General features: G+C 39.9%; 1 protein-coding gene and 1 long non-coding RNA gene across 2 annotated transcripts in view; both read left to right on the top strand.

The window, feature by feature from the left end:
- ACOT8 (acyl-CoA thioesterase 8) overlaps positions 1–1,114 on the top strand; it is a 376,151-nt gene extending 375,037 nt beyond the window's left edge. Inside the window, exon 5 of the mRNA XM_044090221.1 lies at positions 736–1,114. Within this exon, the coding sequence (XP_043946156.1) occupies positions 736–854 (119 nt within the window). The 3' untranslated portion in view covers positions 855–1,114. The remainder of the gene's footprint in view (positions 1–735) is intronic.
- A 1,777-nt stretch (positions 1,115–2,891) lies between these two features.
- LOC122817068 lies at positions 2,892–6,048 on the top strand. Its single transcript, XR_006367145.1, has 2 exons — positions 2,892–3,895; positions 3,927–6,048. It is a non-coding gene; the product is annotated as an uncharacterized LOC122817068 (long non-coding RNA).
- The last annotated feature ends 21,888 nt before the right edge of the window (positions 6,049–27,936 follow it).

Genomic DNA, 27,936 nt, shown 5'->3' with positions numbered 1-27,936 from the left:
GGAGTGTTTTGGTGTTTTTTGGTTTTGGCCTTAGCTTTTTAGGGTCTTCTGACATCTGGGGCAAGAAAAGACTGAGGATATGACGTCGGTCATGCGCATTTGTACCCTGACGTCCTGATGTCAGACAAATGCACCTTGACCGACGTCAGCCTTATACTTTGGTATTCGGGCCGACTGGGACAGCGGACTACCCTAGTGTTAGGACTGCAGCAATGTGGATCTTCGAACATCTACATTTATGGTAGGTACAAAACTGTACTTTTTGTGTGGGGGTGGGAGAATCTGCAGTGTAATGTTTATACTACAGATTTAGGGCAAGTTGCCTGTGTAGTACTTGACATTAAATTGTTGCAGATAACTGTTGGATAGTACAGGACAGCATATGCCTAGAGAAAAAATCTGATTAAGCTATATAGAGTTGAGTAAATTATGTGTTCACAAACAAAATTTAAAAATATTTCCAAGACCAATTTTTTGTGTGATTCATAATGTGCTAGAAAAAGACAGTTAACTGACTTAGTGGGAAGATTTTGAAGCATTGTTTAGAGTGTGAGGAGAATCAGTGGAGAGTAGGAAGAAGTTACTTCGCAGTGTAGGGGCCCTCGGTACATCTCTGCTGCAATACCTATTCTGTGTGCATGTATTTATGTAGTACATAGCTAGTGTATGTTTCATGTTGTCTTGGGCCATAGTGTTTTCACAAACTAACATTTGCATGCAATTTGTTTTTCCTAGGTGGTAGCAGAGGACTGGTCTGTGGTCGTCTCTGGAGGCAGGATGGAGTTTTAGCTGCTTCATGTGCACAAGAGGGTGTGTTTCGAGAAAGGACTTCAACCATTCCAAGCAAACTATAAAACATGGGGCTGTTTTTTTCTTGTCAATTTTCCTCAAAAGGAGCTTCATTATTCAGTTTTCAAGCTTGCTGTCTGGACCAATGACTACAGCTTTAATTAACCATGCTCTTTATCTTGCAGAAAATCTCCATGACATAAAATAATGAAAGCTTTTTGAGTGGTACTGCCTCTAACATACCTTTCCTGTTGTCATGTTAAAACTTGATTTTAAAATATGTAAAAGGAGCTATGTTTTAATAAAGGTAAATGGTCATATGCTCCAAGTTAGGCTTCAAGGTACTGCTGAAACAGCTGCCTTTTTCAAGTCAGCCAACTGTGCAACCAGTGCATTGTTAACTAAAACATACTTGTAGAAATTGCACTTTTTCCAACTTCCCTTTACCAATGTCTTGACAATGTTTGCAAAATAGAAACACTGAGTCTTTCTTCTAAACTTTTGCAAACGTAACCATACAATCTTCAGACAACCTTTCATTATTAGGATCATCATTCTCCGTAATTATTTTTGTTGGTATAACCTTTACTGAAGTACACATTTTCTTGTTAACAATACATCTTCAGAATTTAGCAGGTAGCTACACTGCTCCTCAGTTTGCCCTTGGCATTGCAACGGGACAGTTACAGAGTTAAAAACTTTGGATAGGATAATACTAACGTTACATAGGATTCCTTGCTTCCAGAGCAGAAGTATAGAATTTACGTTTATGTTGGCTAAGAGAAAAATATCTGTAGGATTTAGGATGCACTATATAAAACAAGGGGCTAACCAGCACATGTTTTTGCATGAGCAGTAGAGCTGAGTTTCTGATCCTCTGGTCCTGAATATATGATTAAGCAGCATTCCCCAGTAGCCCATGGGTAATAACTGAATCTATCCACGGTTGGTGTGCTTGGCCACAGGAGTGAAGCACACATGGCCATTTGTTTCCAATTGTAAGTAAATCCAGAATTACAAATGGCCATTTGTGGTTTCATGATGCAGAAGAAGTGTTCATAATTCTGAGTTTTATTTTATAAAAGGTGTGTATAAATCCAAGTGCAACATGGTTTTGCATCTGGGATTAACTTTGTTGTTTCTTGTGATATGGCATGAAGTGTATATTTTGTTTGTTATATGTAAATATATACATATATGTGTGTGTGTGTGTATGTGTATATACATACATGGGTTACTGTCAGTACATCGAAATCCACTGCATCAAAACTTCAGAACATCGACACCCGGAGAGCTGACTATCACCACACGGTGAGGAACCGTTTTTGCCATCTGTAACTCTGAAACTACCAATGAAACAAACACATACCCCCCTTACTTAATAATCCAACCGATAAACTACCACATAGGTGGTAGTCCCCTAAATACGGAAGACGTAATAAGGGATCTGGGGGCCCAAGAGTAATCTCACCTTTGATAATCACATTGCCAAAGTGGTTAGAAAATCCTTCTACGTGGCCCACCTAATCACAAAAGGATTCGCATCCAGATCAAAAGGGGTCATTGTGCCCCTCTACTCATCACTCATGAGACCCATCATAGAGTACAATGCCCCATTTGGGATGTACCTTACAAGACACCTGCAACAGCTGGAAAGACCACAGAAGTACCTCCCCAAGAGGATCAATGGCCTCAAACAGATGCCCTATGCAGCTCGACTGAAGGAAACTCCAGTTGTACTCAGCTGCATACCGCCTACTCAGAGGTGATCTCTACCTGGCATACAAGGCCATGTCTAAACCAGAATTGATGGACATGATCCACCTAAAGAAAACCTTATCCCCTCGAGCCACACGCTCTAGGGATCTAAACCTCACCACAACAATAAATAGGACGTGCTTGAGGGATAGATTCCTGTCCCAGAGACTTCCCATGCTTTGGAACAAGATCCCAATCTACATTAGGCAGAGCTCCTCACTAACACTCTTCAAAAGAAACATTGACGAGTGGATGGGAAACAGAAAGTTTACCTCGGGGATCACTTCAGTGGCTCTGCTGGACAGAGGCACGGGGAACTAATTTAAGGGGGTGGCGAAAGCCAACACATTCTGGCTAGGCTAATAAATGCCTTCGGGCAGATAGCCTAGTACCCACCTATGAACTCCGAGAACGCACTACCGTGGGGGTGCGGGTCAAAGTTCACAGGGATGGCCAAACGGTTCCTTACTGTGTGGTGATCGTCAGCTCTCCAATTGTCGATGTTCTGAGGTGTCGATGCAGTGGATTTTGATGTTGTGGCCGTTCGATGTACTGACGGTAACCCACATACATGCATACACACACACACACACACACACACACACACACACACACACACACACACACACACACACACACTGTTTTGATGATTTGTGCATCTACTTTTTTTTGCATAAACTGGGGTTTAAAGTCTTTACATGACTTCTTACACACTCACACGCTCTCCATTCTGTCGTTGCGCAAAGAAGGAAATGCTTGAGAGCTCAATGTGCCTTACTGACAGAAAAGAAGGTATTGTGTAGCTGTTGGTCCCACCATTGCCCCTGTTGCCATCGAGCTAGCTGTCTGTCTGATGAAACATGACCCCTGGTCGTCATGAGAGACCACAGGAGCTGCTGGCCTCTTCACACCCAAAATAATTCAGGACATCTGGCATAGCTCCTTCACACTGCATCAGCTAGCTGCTGAGTAAATTGGCATAGAATATGTACAATAAACAGTTTAACTGGTGTCTTATCACTGTGCTGGTGATTAGCTGTAAAGTAATTGTATGGGCTAGTTTATGTCAAGAAGTATAGAAGTTAACAGAACACCAGCGTGTTTTGTTTAGCTTAGTTTAACCATCTGTTTTCCCAGCCAGCTTTCATATGTTTCAAGGGCAGACTATACATCTGTCAGACATCAGGCTCAAGGTGAGAACTAGCCCAAAATAGACTGCAGTCCACCACAGGACAGACACACTCACATAAACACCTAGGACTAGTTTAGCATTGCCAGTCCATCTACCAGGATTTCTTTGGACTGTTGGAGGAAAGCAAGAGATCCAAATAACAACTTGGATAAAAATGTGAGAAATATCCAAACTCTGCACAAGAAAGTACCCCAACCAAGAATACTCAAACTGCTGCCACCCTTTTCATCATAAACTAGTTGTAAGATTTACTGGTATTATATGATCTTGCATGATATAAAGTCAGATGATGATCCTTTTGCTCAATACAGAGTTGAAAAGGGGTGGTAACAGTACCTGCAAATTTTAGTAAAATATGTACCGGCTGAGAGGGTACTGGACTCCCAAGGAATTTTCTGTGCGCCTTTGATACGGCTAGGGCATGACAGATTACCAGGGGCTTGTTGCAGAGTAGACATATTAAAATAAATTTAAAAAATAAATAACTGTGTTTGACAGGAATGTATGGCTACCTTAGGATATTGTGTAAATCATCACTGTTTCTGACACTGAGTGTTATTTAACTTTGTACTGGTTCATCTGGCCATGTCCCACCCCAGAACCTGCTAAATTTTACCACACAAGTTATAAGCAGTCAAATTCCCACATGCTTTATAGTATTCTGCACTTCATAGTTGGGGTTGTTGACTTGTGAAGAATTCTAAATTTTGCAATGCTTTTCTGACTATCACCATAAGTTGAGATAGCAAATCTGTCTCATTTCATTTTTTTTTTTGAAGGGGCAAGTCTAAGCATTATAACATACTACTGTAAATTTGTGTTTATTTATCATCTAATTAACAGTTTAATTTAATAGATATGCTAATAATATCCTAGATCACAAGTTTATAACCACTTGACATTTGTCTGAAAATTTCACCTTGGAATTCTGAATTGGAGATTCAAGGTCCTTACTTGCCCTCATAAAAACCCTATTATGATGGGGTTGATTTTGGCACTTTAGCAGTGTAGTTAAATAGAACTTAATGTTTGTTTTCATAAATGCAGCTGACCCACTGCAAACTTTATGAACCCTGCAGCCTTTGATATCCACCTCCTGTGTAAAATGGTCAGCAGTAACCCAATAGAAGTAGCTAGTCACTATAATGTAAACATCTGTATGTAGTCCTCATCTGAACTTTATTTAGATAGGGGATTTTCATTTTGTCCTTTTCCCAGAATTTAGCATAGTGTTTTCAAAACTTGAGTCTGGAATAGAAGCACTGATATTAATCAGTCAGATGCTTGTAATTTCTATGGGACTGCAATCTCATAAATGTGCTGCATAAGTTGCTCACAGCAAATGGTTGCTGTTCGTGTAAGGAGTGTATATTTTAATCCAAAATGCAAATATTTAAAAAAGAAGGCATTTCAGCATAACAGAAATGTGAGCCTTTACCACCTGAGTCATGAGGACTTTTAAAGTGCCACATGTTATATACATTTTTGAAATTCTTATGGGTATTATATTAAAGTGGTTATGTAGGTGACAGTGATTTTTTTCCCCCTCTTTATAAGATTGTCACCTAAAAGAGAAGATTATAAAGCTGCTCCAATGGTGTAGTAGGATAAAAGCACTGACAATGGCCCAGGTTGCTTAGGTTCATTTAGCAGCTCAGGCAATTGATGGTGCAGCAGAAAGGGAAGGACTTGGCCATCCTGGGTGGGAGAGCACTTGTTGATGACTCTACCTAAGCCGAGCTATAGTCCAAAGAAGGGAGTTATCCTCAGTTGTAGTCAGCAAGTTTTGGGGTGGGAAAAGAGAATGGGTATGGCATATAAAAAGAATAGGGGGTGGCTGGTAGACCAGGTGTGAATGTGAGGCACTGGGGGCTGGGCAGGTAGAATGAGGTCTGCGGTGACCAAACAATGTAAAAAAAAAAAAAAAATGATTATAAATTATGAGGAAATTGTTTTTCAGTTTTAAGACAGTGGTTATGTATGGACACAATTTGGATAGCAGAACTTAATATAAAACTTGTTTTGGGGGAAAAAAACGGGATATTTAACTTAAATAAGTACTGGACCCCCTGAATGTTTTAAGTTCTAGTTGTCTGTGTGACTGTTCTATTAAAGTTATAAGTTTTAGTGATTGTGAGTCAATAGTGTGTAAAATGGAATTAAGGTTGTCTGCTCCTTTGTTTGCTACTGAACTAAAATTAATGTTTATAAATATTGCAGACATTTTTATTTAAACTAAAACAAGAGTGAATGTTTTCAAATGTTGAAGAAATGTTATTTAAATTAAAACAAACTCAGATAAATTAGAATATTGTGTAATGTATTTTTTAAGGCTCATGCAACTTAAGATGTTGTGATGCGTGTATTCTACTAAACATTCCATCTTAACTCATGACAGAAAGTCACATGGTATAGTGTGAAAAAGATCCAACAGAATGGTTAACTTTGCTTATGGCACGGTGTACCAGGACTGTAGAATAAGATGAACAGTGCCAAATGAGGTGCACCTCTAACTTAGGGCTTTACAAACAACACTCCTTGGAAATACCAGAAGGAAAAGGTTCTTTTCATTTTCATTGACATTTAAAATATAATCAAGTGTATTATTTTCCATTTAATAATGTCATGAATTCACACTTTGCTCACAAACGAATCAGGGAAATTCAACATAGGTTTGATAACTGATTGATACACGCACACGTCTGCATGTGTGTATACTTGTACTTTTTAACATGAATGTGTCATAGGAGCTGCCTATTAAAAAGTGAATATACTTAGCAATTCTTTGGTCCTCTGTCTCTCAAATTCCAAGTTCTTCATTCCACCACCTCTTAGCAAAAGTCTAAGAGAAGAGTGTGGAAGATGTTGTGTAAATATTATTTCCACGTAGAAAATAGTGTAAAATAGCACTCACAACACACGTGTGGTACTTTGTCCCTGTACCCACTTAATATAATGAACTCCAGAGAAACTGCAGTTTGCAGGAGAAAAAAAAAACAAAACAAAATGATTTCCCTGGGCAGCACAACCACCATTCTCACACAAGTCCTTTTCACACTCTTGTCCATCAGACAGCTGTACTGACACATTTGTCTATAGAATCAGTGCCCTACTCCCTATCATCTGTAAGTATAATTTTACATATTTTGATAAACAGTCACTTAAGACAAGAGACGTAGTCGTAATGGCCGAGAACTTGGAGTGTTATACAGCTTATGGCAGTGCTTTTTGCTTATGACCCGACCTATCTTTGTGTTGTAATTATCATTGTCAGTTATATGCATGTGCCACCCCTGGAATACTAATGCATTTTGGGTAACCATCATGTGTACACTAGTCATACTAGCACCCCACAAAGTGACAGAGGCTGGCCAGCTGTATGGGGTGTCCTAGCAGATAAGTCCCACATGTGAAGAATGCTGCCACAGTTATTTATACAAATATCTACCATTATGGAAAGTTATGTACACATCTGAGATAAAGCACATTTCTCACAATGCTGCAGCATTCTATACTGATGCAGAAAATATCTTACAATTTTTTTTCATGGTAAGTGTTGCTTACACTGTGTTGCAAATCTCTTTCACATCATCTCTCCATTTTGCTGCCATATGCATTAGGTACACTCTCCCTGTTGTGCTGTTTCTGTTGTACAAGTTGCATCATGAAGACTTTGCTGTATTTTGTTACATCTGAGTGATAATGAACCCACCGGTATGGTACATCACAAGTACAAAGGCACAGCCACTCACACAACATACTACTCGACTTTGAGGCTTTCCCATCTGTCTGCAAAACAGTGCTGTAATGACTTTAGCAAATGAAAACTATTGATGGATGTCTACCTATTGGAAAGTACTTCCTCTTGACATCTCATCATAATGTTACTAGGCATGCTGATATCTGTGCCAGATGGAGTGTATGTTGCATCGGGAATGCACTCCCTATATCAAAATTTGAAAAGATGAGTTTCACAGCTGTAATAAACACATGGTTTTAATTTTGAGAAACTGATATAAATATACAGAATGCACTATATATATATATATATATATATATATATATATATATATATATATATATATATATAAAATACATTTGCCAAGCAGTTCTTTGGCCCAATGCTCATTTGTTTGACCTAGAAAAACTGTGACTTGCTTTTAATGAACACTGGATTTGCCAAACATGCTGTTTCCCAATTTTGTTTATGGTGAGCTCTAAGTGGAGAAGCTCAAGTGCATCATATTGCTTGAACCACTTTGAAGTGTGATTTAAATAGATACCTCCACCCTTTGTCCCTTTCTGTGCAGTAGCTGGTCTAAATGTGTGAAAGGCATTATAGCCGTGCTCTGCTGGTGTGCTGTCTCTGGCTTTGAACAATGTCTCAGTAACTACATAGACTTCTGTATTCTCCAGAGTGAGGTGAGTTTGCAGGGAGTGGAAAAACAATGTCTTCCTTTTGTTTTGTGGCATCAGCCTTGGACAAAATAGAATGCTGCTCACTGCTAAGCGTATACCTGCCTGTGAAAAACAGATGAAGAGCTCCATCAAGCCTCTCTTCATATAGTTCAGAGAGGTACATCTCAGGTCATTTATGCCCACATGGACTATGATTAAATCATACTGGTACTTATGGTTCAATGGCTTGAATGCATGCATGATCTGATGGATCCCTGACCTGATAGCCGACCATAACCCTCTCCTTGCTCAGTGTGGTGAATGAGACATCATTGTGTCTCATAGTGGATTCTCCTATGACTAGAATATTGGATTGTGAGGTTGTCTGCCTTATGGGCTTAAACACTGAGACACTGAGATGTGGTTGAATGTATCATGGTGGGTGTTGCACTAGTAATGCATTTTGGAGTTTGCTAAAGGTACTTATTGTAATTTTTCTATCTCAGAGGCCTTTGAGATTTAAGTGAAATTTTAAGAGACGCTGCAATTGTATTCATTTTCAGAGAAAAAAAGCTCCACAAATGAAAGATTAGAAAAATGCATATACATAGATGAAAACTGAAATTGTATTATAATATACTGTAAATACAAAGATTAATACAAATATTAATGCACATATGACATGTATACCATCACTAAAACAAGATAAGTACAATATTTTGTGGCATTGAAGCATGCTGACATGTTATAAGTGTGACAATTCATAACTCATTCCATAAAGCAAATGTTAGAGGAAAACATTCAAATGGTGGAGGAGGAGAGGAGGTTGGCATGATGGTTTAGATAGTTGCCTTTCAGGCACAATTTGCAGGGCTTGATTCTCACATGGGTTAATTGACTAGGCTTAAAATGGCCCACAAGGGCAGTTAGCTTAGTACTAATGTATGAACCTATGAAGAGAGGGGAGAAGTATTTGCTAGGAGTAACAACTGGGATAGATATGGGAGGCAGGAGAAATAACAAGTAAAAGCAAAATTTACAAGTAAGAGAAATAAAACCAAGGAGAATGAGAGGTAGGAAATATATAGGTATTAGAAGAGAAGGAACTAAAATTTTAACCAGGAAAGTAGCAAGTGCAAAGTCGGGAGTTAGAGAGGCATTTTTTTTTAGTTGCCCTGATTGGTGCCTGGCTCATATTCAAGGCTTTTACCACACAATGTGAGTATAGACTTTGAACACAATTTTTGTAAGTTTTAAAGGAGAACCACAGACTCAAAAAAAAAAAAAAAAAAACATTTATTTTGTCATGTTTTGATTCCTATATTTTAACATTACTCTGAGACTACTGACATTTTTTTAAAATATTTTTATATTTAATTCCAGAGTCTGACCACATGGGGCCTAGAACCTTGAACTGATTTTGATTTTTTACTCATGCATACACTGCTTTCTTTCAATCAGTTTTAGGTTCATAGGTTCATACTAGGCTATCTGCCCTAGGGCATTTATAAGCCTAGCCAGAATGCGTTTGGCTTTCGCCACCCATTTTAAATTTATTTTGCTATACCCTTTTTCGAGGTTAGTATACTGTGCCTCTATCTAACAGTGACACAGAAGTGATACCCGGGATAAACCTACGATCTCCCATCCACTCATCAAGATTCCTCTTGAAGAGAGTCAATGAGGGACTCTGCCTAACCTGGACTGGGATTTTATTCCAGAGTGAAGGGAGCCTCTGGGTTATGAATCTGTCCCTCCAGCATGTCCTATTTATTTCAGTGCTGAGGTTCAAGTCTCTCGAGCGCGTAGCTTGATGGGATTTGGATTTTCTGAGGTGCAGCATGTCCATTAATTCCGGGTTGGACATGGCTTTATACGTCAGGCACAGATCGCCTCTGAACAGGCGGTATGCCACTGAGTAGAGCTGGAGTTTCTTTAACCGGGCAGCATATGGCATCTGTTTGAGCCCTTTGATCCTCTTGGTGAGGTACTTTTGGGGTCTTTCCAGTTGCTGCAGGTGTCTGGTAAGGTACATCCCAAAAGGGCATTGTACTCAATTATGGGCCTGATGAGGGATGAGTAAAGAGGCACGATGACCTCCCTGATCTAGATGTGAATCCCTTCATGATTAGGTAGGCTATATAAAATGTTTTTCTAACCACTTTGGCCACGTGGTTGTCAAATGAGAGATTGCTATCAACTTGGGTCCCCAGGTCCCTAATTACTTCTTCTGTACTTAATGGATTTCCACCTATGTGGTAATTTGTGGGCACTTTGTTTTTGCCAAAGGGGATGACTATACACTTTTTGGCATTTAGCTTGAGGCCATGGCACTGGCACCAGTTGTCTGTTTCTATGAGGCCCTTTTGGAGGATGCTTGTGTCGGCTGGAGAGTCTATTATGGCACCCAGTTTGCAGTCATCTGCGAACTTGGTCAGCCACAGTCCTTCCATGTTGGCCTGTACCTCCGAGAAATATATACCGAACAAGAGAGGTCCCAGGACTGAGCCTTGTGGGACACCACTTGTAACTGGTTTGGAGTCTGACATGGCTCCAGCAATTCTAACCATGTGGGTTCTGTCCTTGAGCCAGTTTGCAATCCATCTAGTGACATAGAGGTTTATATTTAAGCTGGTGAGCTTATCTATAATGCCCGAGTGGGGTATTGTATCGAAGGCTTTTTGCGAGGTCCAGGTAGGCTGTGTGGACCACCATCCCCTCGTCAATGGCCTTGGTGACTGTTTCAAAGAAATCAACCAGGTTTAAGAGGCAGGATCTGCCCTTAACAAAGCCGAACTGGGTAGGATCCAGTGTTTGTAGGTCCCCAATATCTTTATTTATGAGGTCCATGATGATCCTTTCCATAGCTTTGCAGACCAAGCTAGTCAGGCTTATGGGGCGATAGTTTCCAGGATCCGTTGAGGCACCACCTTTATGGAGAGGGACCACTGTTGCTGTACGCCACTCTTTGGGCACATATCCTGTAGTAAGGCTGAGATTGAACAGTAGTTTTATGTTTGGGTTTAGCTCTTCTTGAGTTCATGTAGGACGCAGCCCGGGACACCCTCTGGTCCCATTGATGCTGTGTTTTTTGCTTTGGAGAGGGCGGCTCTTACCTGAGCATCTGAGATGTCAGGGGGGCAGCACTCTGCTGGGATAGATATTCAGCCTTTTGGTGGGGAGAAGTTTGCACTGAACCTGTCAGCTAGAATGTTGGCAATGTCTGTGGGGTCGGTGTAGTTTTTGTCAATTTGGACTAATTCTGAGCATATCTGGGAATTAGCACCCAGGTTCCTAACATAACTAAAGAAAGCCTTGTGATTATCCTTAGTGTCCTGTGCAATTTTTCTCTCGAAGCTGGCCTTAGACAATTTTATGTGTGCCCGTAGTTTTTGCTAATACTGATCAGTGATGCCTTCCCTTTTGGGATTTTGCTTTATCATTTAGTAGCTTCCTCCTTCTATTGTATAGTTTGTTTATGGCTGGGGTCCACCAGACAGGACGTCTGCCTTTGGAGGATTGGGTCTTGGTTTTATTTGGGATCGCATGATCCATGCATTCCTGAAGGTGTTCATAGAATGCGTTTATAAAGGATTCTGCGGTCTGGGCTGTATTTTCCACAGGCCCGGGGCTTTGAAGGATTCCACCTCAGTTTTGAGGAGTGTAAAATTTGCTTTAGAGAAGTTTTTCACTGTGGTTTTCTGGGCAGGGGGTGGGGTCGGGATGTGAATATCCAGTGAGATTAGTTTATGGTCTGATCTTACCAGTGAGGGATACACTTCTGGTCTGGAGCATAGAGTCCCCATGTTGGTGATGATCAGGTCCAGTATGTTTTCCCCTCTTGTGGGAGTGGTAACAAGTTGTTCCATAGCATTTGAGTTTATAAATTCTAGGAGAATAACAATAACCACTCTAAGAAAAGAAGAAGCAATAAAAAGCACTTTGAAAGTCTGTTCTGTGGCGTTATCACTGTTTGTGATTTAAGTAGTCAGTGAACAGCAAAAAAAGTTATTTATGTGTGCATTTGAATTTTACAGATACCCTGGTCTAGCGCATATGTGTGTGGGCTGGATGAGCGTGCAAGCATGTATGTGTGGGTGAGCTTGCTTGTGCACACGTGTGCATGAGGGGGCAAATACTTGCGCACATGTGCGTTTGTGGGTGAATGTGTGTGTTTACATGAAAATAGGAAAACAGCAGTTGATCTGGACTCAGTAGCCAGACTTGGAATACCAAAACAGGTAACTGCAAAAACAGGAATGCAGGCAAGAGGGCTCGAGGCACGCACACAGTAGTAGTTTCCAAAGTTTATTCTTTAGACTTTGCTTCAAACAATAAAAAACAGTAACCATAAAACGCTTTTCATCTCGCCCCTTAGTGAGACTTCATCAGACAGTTGCAACGAGAATGTTTCAAACAGTAAATACAAATTCAAACCACATCAACTTCCTCCAAGCAAAAGACAAGGAAATAACAATTAACCTATTGTATTATTCTTTAAAAATCCAGCTTCTTGTAAAACAAGTATGTGTGTAGTAAATATATTTGTATATGTGTAAATATAAATATAGCTCATCAGTTCGAAAACACTCTTAAAAGACCTTATAAAAGTATATTCAGAAATATTTAAAAAACATGCTAATATTAAAACCAATACTTAAGATAACAGTAAAAAGTAAGAAGCCAAGAATGAAGTGTAAAATTGAAAACAGTATAAAATAAAATACTTTACCACTGTGTGAAAAAGTATTAAAATCTTAAATAACTTTCAGTAGTAGTTAATAATGAAAGTTCTAAAATGTAGGATATAAAAATATAATAAAACACTTATATTAGCCCCATGTTGTCTGAATTTAAAACCATCAAGCTGAAAAGCTATAAATACTGGAGCAGAGAAATGGTGATGTCACATTCTGGATCTGTGTGCATGTGTAATTATTACATATATGGAGTAACAGAGCTGTGGTGCAAATCTGGACTGACACTGGATTCAAGCTTTACTTGGGAGATAGTAGTGTCCGTGCAATGGGCTTGCTGCAACTTCTGGGGGGGTGTCCTGAGTTGACATGTGCCAATAGTTTTTGCACCTCTTAGCCATTACAGTGCTGTTTTGGGAAGAGGGAGTCAAAGCCCCACTGTTCATCAACATGTGTAATGTGCATGCATGTGTGTGGGAACACTAGTCAAAATTAATGGATAGCAAGATTTGCAGCTGTGGACTGACCAGTGCTGATGAGGTGATGGAGAGCAGATGTCATAAGACCAGGTTTGCTGACAAGTTTAGTGACATTGAGCAAACAGATTTGCCCATATTAACCATGTTTGATTGTTGTTTGTGTGTGTGCATAAAATAACTATGGAGCAAATCTGTACTGACATCTGCTTGCTGTCCTGCTGAAGGGGACACTTGTGTAAGTGCAATGGACTGGCTCCAGCAGGTAGAGATGGGAGTTCAGAGCTGACATCCATCAATCATTTTTATTTGCCAAATCTATTACAGCAGTGTTTTGCAAAGATGTGTGAACAGTGTCAAAGCTGACTGGTATGTTGTGGGGGGGGGGTGGCTCTGTGTTTGTGAGAAGTGGAGGTGTGTCGTTGTAAGTGTGGTGTGAATGTTATACATTGTCATACAGAGAGATTGAGTAAATTTGTGCTCAGTGTGGTCGCTAGCGATTACATCATCGCTTGACTGAGACATATACATTGCCCTGTGTTTGTCAGTACATTGTTTGAGTGCCCTGTGTGGTGTATGGTGTCACTGTTATAGCTGTTAGTACTGTTTCAATACATGTGTGTCATGAAGTACATACCTGTCTGATTCTGGGTAGATGCAATGGAGAACACATGAAGTGCTGGATTGCTTATTGGTGTACCCCACAAGTGTCCCTAATTTTGGCTTATACTTTTGCTCTGACATACTACAATCCATAATGCTTTTTGAGTAAGGTATTGGATTTTTTATGAACAAATAATGACATTCATTTCAATTAAAGACTTCATTTTTTTCTTCAGAAAATAAATGCAAATTCATGTAGTCTAATTTTTGTGAGCTTACTAAATGAGTAGTATTGCTATTTTCAAAAATATTTGACTTCAGAAGCTTTCTCCATGAGTCTGTTGCTGAGAGGATGAGAGATGCTAAAAGTACACAACTAAGACAAACTACATAAAGTGCTGGGTCACAACAGAGGCTTGGGAGGTCATTGTTAAGAAGAAAATGAAAACTGTTTCATCGTTATGTAAAACTTGCCATTCAATACCATAGTTCAGGTTATGGTATAATAGAATAACTATGCGAGCAGCCAGAATGCAATGCTAACTGAATATTTTACTGTGCACATTTTAAGAAATGGATAGATTGGCCAGAACTCTGGACTGATGTGTGCTTTTTTTTTTTTTTTTTTTTTTTTAGAAATAATTCCTGGTAAATGCTATTCAGAAATAAAGAGACATATGAGGGAACATTTTTAGTGGCATACCGGGTGGTGATTTGTTTGATGTCTATTGTCATGCAAAGTTAACTAATTAGTTGAACCTAGCCAAGCTGGAAATGTGAGAGACTAGCTCATAGGAGGGGAGATGGGAGGAGTAACTTGGCCAGGAGCTGAAACTTGCAAAACTGCTCTTTGTAAAGTCCTTTTTATCTCAGTAATTTGTTGACACCTTTGCAAGCTTCTTTCAGGGAATGTGTAGAACATCAGAAGGACAACATTTGTAAATCTCAGTGCAGACCAGTCAATAATGCGTGATCTACAGATTGTCAAACTTGGCATTTTTTCAGGGGTTCCATTCTAACTGAATGGAAGTATAGTCTGAGAACAAATGGTAGGGCCACTTTTTCTCATGGTCTGAGCTCTCATAGTGCATTATGGGACAGATTTAGCTTTGGAAAGGAGTCAGGATGTCTACCCCCATGAGGGCAGACGAGGATAAAATATAAAATAAAATTAGGAATGAGTACTTATTTTGCTGTAAACAGCTTTGGAAGGTGCAGCAATTCATGGCAAGATAAAAAAAATGTGTCATTTGGCCATAGTGGTCCTTTAAGATTGGTATGCTTATGCTTGTGTTGTGATTCTCAAATTCCCTATACCTTTATTTATTGGGATAGGGTTCTTCATAGCTTGATTGGAGAACTGTATGCCTTGGCAAAATGTGAAGCATCTGTGGCAATACACTTGACAAGGGGTGGAGGGGAGTAGCAGACTCTCACATTGGATAGAACTTGATTTTCCAATCAAAACAGTTCCTTTTTTTACAAAATGGAGCACTTAGATTGCCTGAGAGAGAAAGAAGATAGAAGTATTGTACCCATATTGACTATAGGTACCATTATATCTTCCCCATGTGCAGTCTGGCATAAAGAAGAATCAGATTGGATGAGGCCATAAAACCCAAAGCCCTTAAAATGCCCTTGCTGTGATCATTTTCTGTCTGGAAATGGACATGATAGGTCTCCATTTTTACTTATGGAAGGATGGCAGTCATTAAGGAAGTGTCCCAAGAAAGCAACAGTGTGGGATTGATGCAGGGATGATATTTTAAGTTCAGCGTGAATCGAGAATATTCTTTGTATATTCTAGGGCAAGTAGAGCTTCCTGATTGGATGGAGCTGAAGTCAGATAATTGCCTGGGTGAGGAAAAATGTGCTTGCCTTGAAGCCTGCAGTAGGCAATTACTGGAGCAAGGTATTTGATGAAAACTATTTGTGGCAGTAGAGAGTTCAAAAGGCAAAGAAGTGAATTGATAATATAATTCCAAGACATAGAGTCTTAGAAAATGTCTGTGATTCCGTTTTAAGTGTCAGCATTTTTTCCACCTACACTTGGCACACCACAGTACATCCCAGTGCCCCATCCATCATTGGGTCAGCCTACCCTTCCTTTCCACCCCCAGACTAACTCTGATTGGGTTGGTCTGGTAATGAGCTTAAGGGCTGCCTGGAGTCACACTCATCTTACTTCTTTAACCATGGGGAGTTTTTTTTTTTAAGCATAACGAGAGTTCCCAGTTCTCCACGTGCTTCCTTGTTGCATCCAATGGGTGGGTCTGCAGTGGGTATAAGCTGCCATATTGTTCCACCTGTGGCAGGTCAGCCAATGTCCTCTGCATTTCTCCTCTTGGACATCACCCATTCCATGTCCCCAGCTTCCACCAACAATCGAGCATGAAGCATGACCAATGTGCATACTTAAAGTATTAAAACAATGTTACTGTCCCCCTTCTAAAACTAATCCTTTTAATGCAAGGAAATAATTATGGACTCAGGAGCACTCAGGACAACAGTCTCTGTCTGACTTGCCCTCCATTAAAAAAATACTGTAGAAGAAATAACCTTCTCTCTGGTTATCTGCTGCCTAGAACCAATCACTCACTGAAGTTAAAAATCAAGAAACCATTAAGCAGGTTAAAGATGCTTTAAAAGATCATCTCCAAGCAGAATCTACCTGCAACTGCTAGCATGACAATGGTTAAAATCTCTCATAGCATTGTACATGATAGAGCCTGTATCCATGAAACTCTACCACTGTACTGCACTGGTAACACCTTAATAATAGCAATGCTATTGTATTTTGTGTATGTATATTAACTAATGCATCAGTTTTTGTACTGAAATGATAGCTGATTGTACATTGTATTTTTGTATACTGTACATTGATAAGCTATAGTATTTCCTGTATTTGTTGATAAACAACTGTTTTCTAGGGTCTATATCATATGAGCGAATCCCACAAATTGTGAACGCTCATAATAGCGAATGTACCGGACCTCAAAGTGCTTTTTCCTGAGATTGCAGTACAGTGAAGAATGGGATATTTGCCCTTTCCTCACTGTAGTGCAATCTCGGAGTTGGAATATATATTTACCGGGGGTGTGGGGGGGGGCACAACTCCCCCCCCACAATAGGAAGTTTGAGGTCTGGTACATTCGATATTATGAGCGTTCGCAGTTTGTGAAATTCACTCATATGATATAGACCCATTTTCTATGTTCATTGACCTTGAGTCACGGCAGAAAAGGGTCAACAGAACAGACCACCTACCTGGTTATCAAATAGTAAATAAAATAAAATAAAAAAAAAGAGTTAGTGGTGAGGATTTGGTTAGAAGAGCTAGAAAATAACAAGAAAAAAGCAGTCAAATACTGTCAGGAAAAGATGGCAATAAATCTGAATTTTATAAAAAGATGTCAGAAGATGAAAATAAACATTTCTTAGAAGTGCATAATGAATGGTACAATGGATTAAAAGATAAAAACTATTTACATGGGACAAATAAAGCTACTTTGGTAAAAAGATGGTAAGTCAAAGTTGGAGAACTGGAGACCTGTATTTTTGAAATGGTAGACTATAAAATTATGATAAGCATTCTACAAGAGATGTTTACAAAAATACTAAAGAAATAATAGGAGCTGCAGTACAGGGAGTGAATGCAAGCAATATTAGAGAGATATAAGTGATCTTTTAAGAAATAGTTAAATGTGTTAGAAAAGAAGCATAGTGTGACACTTGAATGTGATATTTGTAAAGTCTATGGTAATATGTTACATAAAGGTTTATGGAGTATGTTGAAGGAAAAAGGGGTACCATGGAAAGTATTAAAATTTATTAACAGGTTTTATACTTTTTCCTGGATAAGGCCAGAAGTGTATGGATGGGTAGAGTAGAGGATCGACAATTGGATAGGAGAGAAGAGGCAATATATATCCAGATCCATAGATGCCAATATAATATCATTTTATTCCAAAACAGCAAGCACAACAGGCTTTCAATGAAGCTTCATCAGGTTTACAAAGATTTATCACTAATCACAGTTAAATACATGCAGATGCCACTTGCTATTCAGTAGTTAAACCCTACTTGTTAAACTTAAATAGGAATCAGTACAAGAATAAAATACTTCAAATCAATTTGTGATACATAGGGCTTATGAAATATATATATATCCATCTATAAGAGCAGAGGCTCGATGCAGAGAAGGACAAAGATGTTCTTTAAGCACATGTATTATTTGGATGAATGGGATTATAAGAAAAGCAAAGTAAGAGAAGAATGGAGCTGAAGTACAATATTTATAAAATATTCAAGATTCCTTTGATAATGAATTATGCTGATTTAGTAATAGTGTAGAACAAAAGCTGGGTGACTCAAGTAATATAGTACTTAATAGTTACATTGCAGAAAGCTGGACTAAGTATTAGTAAAGGAAAATAAAATGAAAGTATGTCAATATAATTAGATTGGGTGGTATTTAATATGAAACAAGTTTTCGGTATAACTTTTGGGGAAGAAATTAGGGAAGCACAATGGGAAAAGGTATTAAAGGATTTGCAAGAAATAACATTTTGGAAAATGTATAATTTATCTATTAAAAAGAAAGTATAGTTGTTGCATTCAATTTTTCTATGAAAGTTAAATTGTATTAGAGAAGCATTGCCAAAGAAGTTAGAAAAGTATTAGAATTGTATTTATTTACTTACTTTTGGGTATGTGATGGTTCTCATTTAAACCACAATAAAAGAAGATTTTTATGTCAAAAAAGAAATATGGAGCTTAGAGTTAATAAAGCCTATTGTTTTTCTACATTCCTTACATATATTTGGGTGTATTACAGCAGATAAAAAATGTAACAACTTCAGTTGTAAAATAGATTTTGAGTTCTAAGTATGGTGCTTATTTGTGGAAGAAAGAAGGTGCAAAATATTATAAGATGACGGAATTGCAAATAGATTGGAACAACACAGAAAAGTCAAGGAAGAAGTGGTATAAAATCATAATGGAAAAGTTTTACTGAATTGATCTATGGGCTACATAAATATTAAGTATATTATAATGAGATGGAAAATATTTCATTATGTTAATAAATGTAAGGGTTTCTTATGGAGTTTAATGTTCGGCAGGCTACCAATGAAAAGGCTAATGAAGCACACACAATATAAAAAAAGACAATGCATAGTATAAAAGGCAGAAGAGACAATAGAAGATGTTTTCATGGAATACAAAACACTCAATGTGCTGGGAAAAGAGTTAGAGGGTCATTGAAAGAAACTAACATAAAAGAGATAATGAATACGATAATGCACAGTTATGGTAAAGCTAAATTAAAACGTGTAGAAGAAAGTGAAAAACAGTTCTTGATTCTGTTTGGTTTCTATGGAAAGTGAAACTGGGCAAGCATTGTATAAGAAATGGGATCCAACACATTTTGCAAGAAGTAACATTTTGATTGTGGATTAAAATGTAGTGGAATTAAACACCATACTCTTGTGTAAATGTATATAGACTATTGTAAGTATATCTGTTTTTAATGTTATGTAAATATGGTTTTAATAAAGACCCCCTACTCTTTTTGATAAGTGAATTGGGATATTTTACATCTCCCCAAGTTAACAGTAACTTAGGCAGATGGAATCTTGGTTTGACATATTATCTGACAGACAACACATTTGAGAATACAACTCCCTACCTTATGGTGAACTGTTCTGTTAGTATGAAAATTAATTAAAAAAATAGTCTGGCATCCTCTAAATGCTCCTGCGGTGCCACCACAAAACACCAAACTTGCTTTTACTGTCTAGGAAAGGGATATAAAACTTTTAAGTATGTGCCATAATTTCATTTTCAAAAACATTAAAATAATCAGTTACACAACAGTTTAGTTAGAAGTCTAAGTATTCTACTTCCTTAGTACAAAGTTTATCAATGCAATTTGAGCCTCCATGTTCCAAGAATCTCACGTCTCATAAAGTTCCCAAACAAAACAAGCTATTTTGGTAGGGTGCTGAACCAAAAACTGAAGAAAAGAAGACACTGTAGCAAGAGAGTTGTTACAAGTTGTAAAATCTAAATTCCTGGGTCTTCACTTATCCAAATCCTGCAGTCTTGCATATCTTAGAATCAATAAGGACATTTCTAGTACTTTAGGCTTAAGGTTTGCTACACCCCAAGCCAGACCTGCCTCTATCTTTCCAAGGCTTGATTATGACAGGTTTTTGGAGACCCTTTTCAGGGCTAATAAAAGACTTTCTACTGTTCCTTCCCGTTTGTTCACTTGGGGATAGGAGCACCAAAAATGTGCTCTCCCTGACCATAGATGACCAACAATTTTCTTAAAAGCCTCCTTTGTCTTTAACAGTAGTTATGAGTTTGCTGGCACTGACTCATAAACAATCCTTACTGATATCAGAACCAGTCTCAGTGCTAAGGTGTGTTGTGCCATTGTTGGTTCTGTATACCTCAGAATCAGTTGGTTCATTAATATTCATGCTTTCAACCCCATCAGTGTCAGTGTTGATGGGCTCTTCAGTGCTGATGCTTGGGCCAAGGACCCTGATGCTCATGATAGTGTACCTGGTCCCACAGCAGTCAGCTTGGAGTTCTCGTGACCGTGCACCTGGTCCCACAGCAGTCAGCTTGGAGTTCTCAACACTTAACCTACATTATTGAGCTTGATGCCAGCTGTGTAAACATCTTTGCAATAGAGCTCCAACCCAAAAAATCTTTTGCCCCACTGATGCGAACTCCACCCTGCTACTAGTCACACAGCAGGACAGAAACTCAAGGCCTATTTCAATTTTTTTCTCAGTAGCACTTGTCTCAAAACACCCATCTTCCTCCTCCTCCTCAGACTCCCAATGTTAATGGCAAGTAGGATAGCAGTTGCCCAACATCTGCTTTGAAAAAAAATCTTAGAAATAATGATGAGGTAGAGAGGGATAGACAACTGACCCCATGTAGTCTCCACAATGAATACTGCATACGATCTTCCTCATAGTATAGTTTCTCAACTGTTGGACATGCTGAAAGTGGATACCAGTGTGGCCTAAAGAAATACACAGTAGTTCCAGTGCCTAATAAACTGAACCAAATTCTTCAGCCTCTGTGAAAGTGTAACATTTGAATGGCCCTAAGCTGGACATCTTGGTTACAGAAGCTGCCTGACTTCCCAGTGCCTCATGGTCCATCCTTCGGGTCAGGAGTGCAAGGTGATGGCCTGCCTTGGGAAGCAAGCTTATGCCCCTCCCCAAGCACACACATTTTCTCTCAGGGCAGTAAACTACCTGGCTTATATGACAGAATTCTAGTGACACCTGATTGATAAAATGCATTAGTTGCTGGTGCAGTTACCCAATGGACCTGGCAAAGATAAATTGTTGCCCCAATCAGTCATTGTTTCCAGCATTTTGAACCTGATGATGATGAGAGTCTTATGTGATACTTCCGAAGGTTTGGCCAGAGCCGCAGGATCTGGCATTGCCATGTACTGGTAACTGTGGCTCCCACTTAAAAAGACTTTTTTGATGAAGCAAAAGTGTCCTTCATGAATTCTCCTTTCCAGGGTCCTTCCACATTTGGCCCTGAAATGAAGATGTAGCTTGAAGATATGGGTAAGGAGGGGAAAACCTTCTCAATAATATAAAACTGCATGCACTTCAGTGCTAGGATACAAAGGAGTATATGCCAGTTGTGATTCAAGGATGTTCAGTAGTAGCAAAGGAAAATGCAATTGTGCTCAGAATAACTTCCAGAGATGTCACACTCCCAATAGGAAGCTTCCTTAGCAGCAAAAAATGTGGCTAGGGGCCACATACAGGTGAGGAATGGTCATGTGGTCTTGCCTGAGAATCTCATGCTGGACACAGGGATTTCTGTCCCTCCACCTTCTTGCTTGGTAAACTGTCACCAGAGTCAGGTGGATTTGGAAAGTCTTATCCAGAAGGTACAAAATTCCAGTCCATGCTTGGCCCTTTTACCTATAGTTTTTCTTGATTAACATCCTACCCCATCTAAGTGCAGCAAGAATGGAGGTCATAAAACGTCAACAAAAATAGCCATCCAGGAGGTCTTACCAGATCAGAAAGAGTAGAAATATAATTCCAGCTTCTTTTTAATGTCACAAAAGTCCAGGGACCTTAAGGACATAATAGATTATGGTGGAAGTAATCCTTCTCTGCTTAATATGCTTAATTCCATATATAATAGGTTCATAGGTAGGTATTAGGCTATCTGCTCGAAGGCATTTATAAGCCTAGTCAGAATGTGTTGGCTTTCGCCGCCCCCTTAGTTTAGTTCCCTGTGCCTCTGTCCAGCAGAGCCACTGAAGTGATCCCTGGGGTAAACTTTGTGTTTCCCATCCACTCGTCAAGATTTCTCTTGAAGAGGGTTAGCGAGGAGCTCTGCCTAATGTAGATTGGAATCTTGTTCCAGAGCATAGGAAGTCTCTGGGACAGGAATCTATCCCTCCAGCACATCCTATGTATTGCTCATGTGAGGTTTAGATCCCTGGAGTGTGTGGCTCGAGGGGATATGGTTTTCTTTAGGTGGAGCATGTCCATTAATTCTGGGTTGGACATGGTCTTGTATGTTAGACAGAGATCACCTCTGAGTAGGTGGTATGCAACTGAGTACAGCTGGAGTTTCTTGAGGCCAGTGATCCTCTTGGTGAGGTACTTCTGTGGTCTTTCCAGTTGTTGCAGGTGTCTTGTAAGGTACATCCCAAATGGGGCATTGTACTCTATGACAGGTCTGATGAGTGATGCGTAGAGGGGCCCAATGACCTCTTTTTATCTGGATGCAAACCCTTTTGTGATTAGGTGGGCCACATAGAAGGATTTTCTAACCACTTTGGCAATGTGATTATCAAAGGAGAGGTTACTATCTACTTGGGTCCCCAGATCCCTTATTACGTCTTCCATATTTAGGGTAGTTTGTGGGTACTTTGTTTTTTCCAAAGGGGATGACTATGCATTTTTTGGCATTTAGCTTGAGGCCATGGTTTTGACACCAGGTATCTGTCTTAGTGAGACCCTTTTGGAGGATGTCTGTGTCAGCCGGAGAGTCAATTATATCCCCTAGTTTGCAGTTGTCTGTGAACTTGGTCAGCCATAGTCCTCCTGTGCTTGCCTGTACCTCTGAGAAGTATATACTGAACAGGAGGGGTCCTAGGACAGTTGTCTGATTGCCACCAAGAAAGTGATCTTGGCACACTGGTGATGGCAGCCCTCATAAGCTTATGGGGAGATAGTACGCACAAGCAAAGGGAAGGCAAAGAAGACCCTGCAGTTGTGCAGCTAACCTTAGCCACTGGAGGTGTGGTTAGGCCTAAACTATAAATGCCATCATTGCAGAGATGCCAGGAGGGAACACACTACCTCATTGTCTGCGATATGTTGGGGACACCCACTGGGCTGAAAACCTAAAGGGTAGGCTTGATGGCTAGCAGCCATGGAAACAAAATAAACCTAGAAGAAATATTTATATAATTACAGAAAAACATTTGTGAAAAAAAGAAGTTATGTACTCACCATAACGTTCCATGTATGTAGTCCATCTCGCCGAACATTATTACATGTGGGTTCGGAGCCGATCCTTGGCTCCGACTCGGCTGCTCAGAAAGCCTGAATACTTCTGATTGGCTAGTGGCTAATAGGTATCCCATGATGCATGTGCACATTCCCCAGATCTTGTTTGCTACTAGTCTACCAGAATCAGACATAAAAAAAAAAAAAGGAAGAAGGGTCCGGAAGAATAAACTGTAATAAAAGGAGCCCTTGTGGCAAAACAACACTGTAGAAAGGGAAAAAAACTGTCTCCAGATCCTCCAGGAAGGGGGCTGGTGGGTGGGTTCGTAATAATGTTTGGCGAGATGGACTACATACATGGAACATTATGGTGAGTACATAACTTCTTTACGTTATGTAGTCCTATCTCACCTCCATTATTACGTGTGGGACAACGTCCCTAGCATCTTGAATGGGTGGCTCACTGGAAGATACTCCTGAGTACCGTGGAACCAAATGAAGCTCTACCCCTGGAAGTTAAAAACAATTTATAATGGGAAATGAAGGTATGAGGGGTAGCCCATGTTGCTGCTGCACAAATACTATCAATAGGTGTCCTGGCTTGAAAAGCAGCAGAAGTAGAGAAGGACCTGGTGGAATGTGCTTTAACTTTAAAGGGTAACTCCTTTCCTTGAGAACTGTAAATAAAGGAAATACAACTAGAGATCCAGTTCAAAAGTGTAACCTTGGAAACTAGCAGGCCCATTCTCGCCTCAGCAAAAGAAATAAACACTGTTCTGATTTTCTAAATTCTTTGGTCTGGTGGATATAGAAACGTAGTTGCCTGTGTACATCCAATTGGTGGAATGTATACTCTGCTTTATTGGAGTGATTAGGGAAGAACACTGGCAATTCAATTGTTTGGTTTAAGTGAAATTGAGAACAGACTTTAGGAATAAAAGAAGGGTTTTTCTGGAGAGAGACCCTATCTTTGTGAAAAATTAAGTATGGGGGTTTAACAGACAGAGCCTGTAATTCAGAAACTCACCTGGCTGAGGTTATTGCTACCAGAAAAAGAGTCTTCCAAGACAGAAACTTCAACTGACAACTATGGGCTGGTTCAAAGGGTGGCAGAATAAGTTTAGCCAGAACTAGATTCGGGTCCCAAGGAGGAATGGGGTCTTGCACAGGAGGTCTTAACATCATGGAACCCTTAAGAAAGGATTTGCACAGTTTGTGAGACATAAGACTGGAATCATTAATTCCCACATGAAAATTAGATATTGCTGCTAATTGAACTCAGAGTGTAGCAGCCGCTGAACCTTGGTGAAAGAGTTCAGAAAGAAACTCTAGAACAATAGTAATGGGAGCTGTAGATGGATCAACTTCTGTATTGTGTGCCCATATGGAAAATCTCTTCCATTTACTATGATACAATTTTCTGGTCAAAGGCTTGTGAGAAGAGGTAATAATATGAGTTACAGCTGGAGACAAATCATGAAGCCTGACTAGTGATGGAACTGGAGCAGCCATGCTGTCAGTTTGAGAGTGTGGAGACTGGGGTGAAGAGAACCTGATTTTCTGGTTCAAGGACCATTCGTGAGGTAACAAAATTGCCCTGCTTAGCTTGTCCGCTATTACTTTGGAAGTCCCTGGGATGTGCGTTGCAATGAGAAAGCATTGGGAAGAAATCGCCCAATCCCAAACTCGCATGGCCACTCGACATAAGGGGTATGATCTGGTTCCCCCCTTGTTTGTTTAAATACCAGACAACCGACATGTTGTCAGTCTGGTTAGCTATCGTCCCTAGAGGGAGAAAGTCATGAAGTGCTTGCAATGCTAGAAGCACCACCCTCATCTCTAGGACATTGATATGCAGATGGGCTTCCTGCTCTTGTCATGTGCCTTGGACAGTCCTGCCAAGATAATGCCCCCCCACCCTATCTGAGAGGCATCCGTGGTCACAGTGGCAACAGGTTGGTGCGGTACAATGGGAGTCCCTGTGGTAAGATGACCTGGTTGAATCCACCAGCATAGGTCCTTTTTGCAAAAATCTGTAATCAGGATCTGATGATGTAGAGGCAACTGCTGAAATGACCACTGGGATGACAGGAGCCATTGGAGTATTCTTGTATGTAGTCTTGCTAAAGGTACCAAGGTTATGGTTGATGCCATAGTCCCGAGAAGCTGCAACACCACCTTCGCTTTGACTCTTTGAAGGGGAAGTATTCTGTAAATTTGTTGCACAAGATTCTGTATTCTGTCTGTAGGCAGTCTGGCTGTCATCTCAACCGTGTCTATGTTTGCGCCTATAAAAGTTATAGACTGAGTGGGCAAAAAAGAGGATTTTTCCCAGTTTATCGAGATTCCCAACTGGGAACAGAGCTTGATTGTGGAATCTTTCGATTGAATTAGGCGATGCCTGGTGGTGGCGGTCAGGAGCCAATTGTCCAGGTATGGAAAGACTTGGATTCCCTGATACCGCAAATGAGCTGTGACTACTGCCATGCACTTGGTGAACACCCGGGGGCTGTGGTGAGACCAAAGGGCAGTGCCCGAAACTGATAATGATTGGCTCCCAGCCAGAAGTATAGGTAGCTCCTTGATGCTTTGTCCACAATTATATGGTAGTAGGCATCCTGAAGATCTATTGAGCACATCCAGCTATCTCTCCCCAACAAAGGGAGTATGGATTGTAGAGTGACCATTCGGAACTTGGACTTCTTTACATGCTCGTTTAACCTGCTGAGGTCTAGGATGGGTCTCCAGTCCCCTGTTTGTTTGGAACTAAAAAGAACCTGGAGTATGTTCCGAATCCTGTCTGGTCTGTTGGGACCTTTTGGATGGCTCTTTTTATTAGCAGCTTTTCTATCTCTATAGCCGCTTGATCCCTGTGATTGGGTGGATTGAAGAGAACTAAAACAACACACTCACTCAACAAGAGAGGAACTAGATCCTCTAACTTAAGCAGATCTAGCCCTATTTCTTACAACAAACAACCAAGGGAAGTTTTACTAGGTTCTCTAACTTAAATGAACCTAGTGTAAAGGAAAGAGGAACAGACTAATACCTCTAAGTAAAACGGTTTAGTCAAACGCATACACTCACGGGAACACACACAAAAAAGGCCAACAGGCCCAAAATTTTATAGCAGAAATGTCAAATCCAGGAAAAAGTCAAGTCCGGTTAAATTGACACAATCGGTTATCACAATAAGGCTAACAGCAATAAGAAAAGCACTTCACAAGAAGTTAAAAACTTCTAACAAGCAGAATAATAAAGAACTAAATCACTTGGCCACAGCCAACCAAAAGAAGCTTCCGACTGAAGAAGCGGCAAACGAGATCTGGGGAATGTGCACATGCATCATGGGATACCTATTAGCCACTAGCCAATCAGAAGTTTTCAGGCTTTCTAAGCGGCCGAGTCAGAGCCAAGTATCAGCTCAGAACCCACATGTAATAATGGAGGCGAGATAGGACTACATAACATCGGTAGTTATAGTAACCTGCTTTTCTGATATGGCGGATTGGTCAATGGCACCTGGCTGCATATATTCTAGAAGTGTGATTTAGTAGAGAACTATAAAAATGAAATGCAAAGTTTCTCTGGCCTTTTGTGGCAATGGAGACTTGAGTTGTCACTTGCACTACTTTAACGGGCTATGCATCAATCTAAATCAGCTTGGGTGGCTTGAACTACCCAGCCTAAACCAGTATAACCAACTGATTATGGCCTATAAAATCCTCTATAATCCGGACAATACTCCTGCACTTAAAAATATTATCACCCCCTATAACAATCCTAGACCGCTTCGATCTTCTAACAAACTACTAATTCAGACTAGCAAAATTAATAACACAGCCGATGATTCTCTCTTTGCAAACTCTGTAAGTAGATCCTGGAACACTCCTCCAGCTGATATTACCTTACTTTCTACCTTAGGTCAATTTAAAACTAGACTCAAACAGCATTTGTCACTTAACTGGCTATGTCAATGTATCAAGCCTGGCTAACTCTCTCTAGAATGTGTAAAAATCTGTTAACCAGTTTACTGTGTAATTTAATTTAATCCTGACTTGTGCTCAGGATTAACTGTAACCTGTGGAACTTGTTTACTTATGTAATCTCTGTAAATAGTCTGTTTGTAATATGTAATGCTGGTATTATATAATGCTGTATCTGCTTACCCTTGGAGCTTTTCTCCCCGGGCCTCCACTGAAAATGGACATGCATCCAGTCGGACTATCCCGGTCAACAAATGTAAAATAAATAAATAAAATAAAATGTTTTGCATGCTTGTAAGCAGTATTCCACATACAGGGCAGGGCTGCCCACCATCTCACCTGCTTTTCTGATATGGCGGATTAGTCAATGGCACCTGGCTGCATATATTCTAGAAGTGTGATTTTAGTAGAGAACTATAAAAATGAAATACAGAGTTTCTCTGGCCTCTTGTGGCAATGGAGACTTGAGTTGTCACTTGCACTATTTTAATGGGCTATGGTATACAAAAAAGG

Source organism: Protopterus annectens, chromosome 12.part0 (assembly GCF_019279795.1).
Source record: "Protopterus annectens isolate FY-2018-M chromosome 12.part0, PAN1.0, whole genome shotgun sequence".
NCBI lineage: Eukaryota > Metazoa > Chordata > Ceratodontiformes > Protopteridae > Protopterus > Protopterus annectens.
The sequence above is the reverse complement of the archived record's forward strand: the minus strand, read 5'-3'. Positions and strand labels throughout refer to the sequence as shown.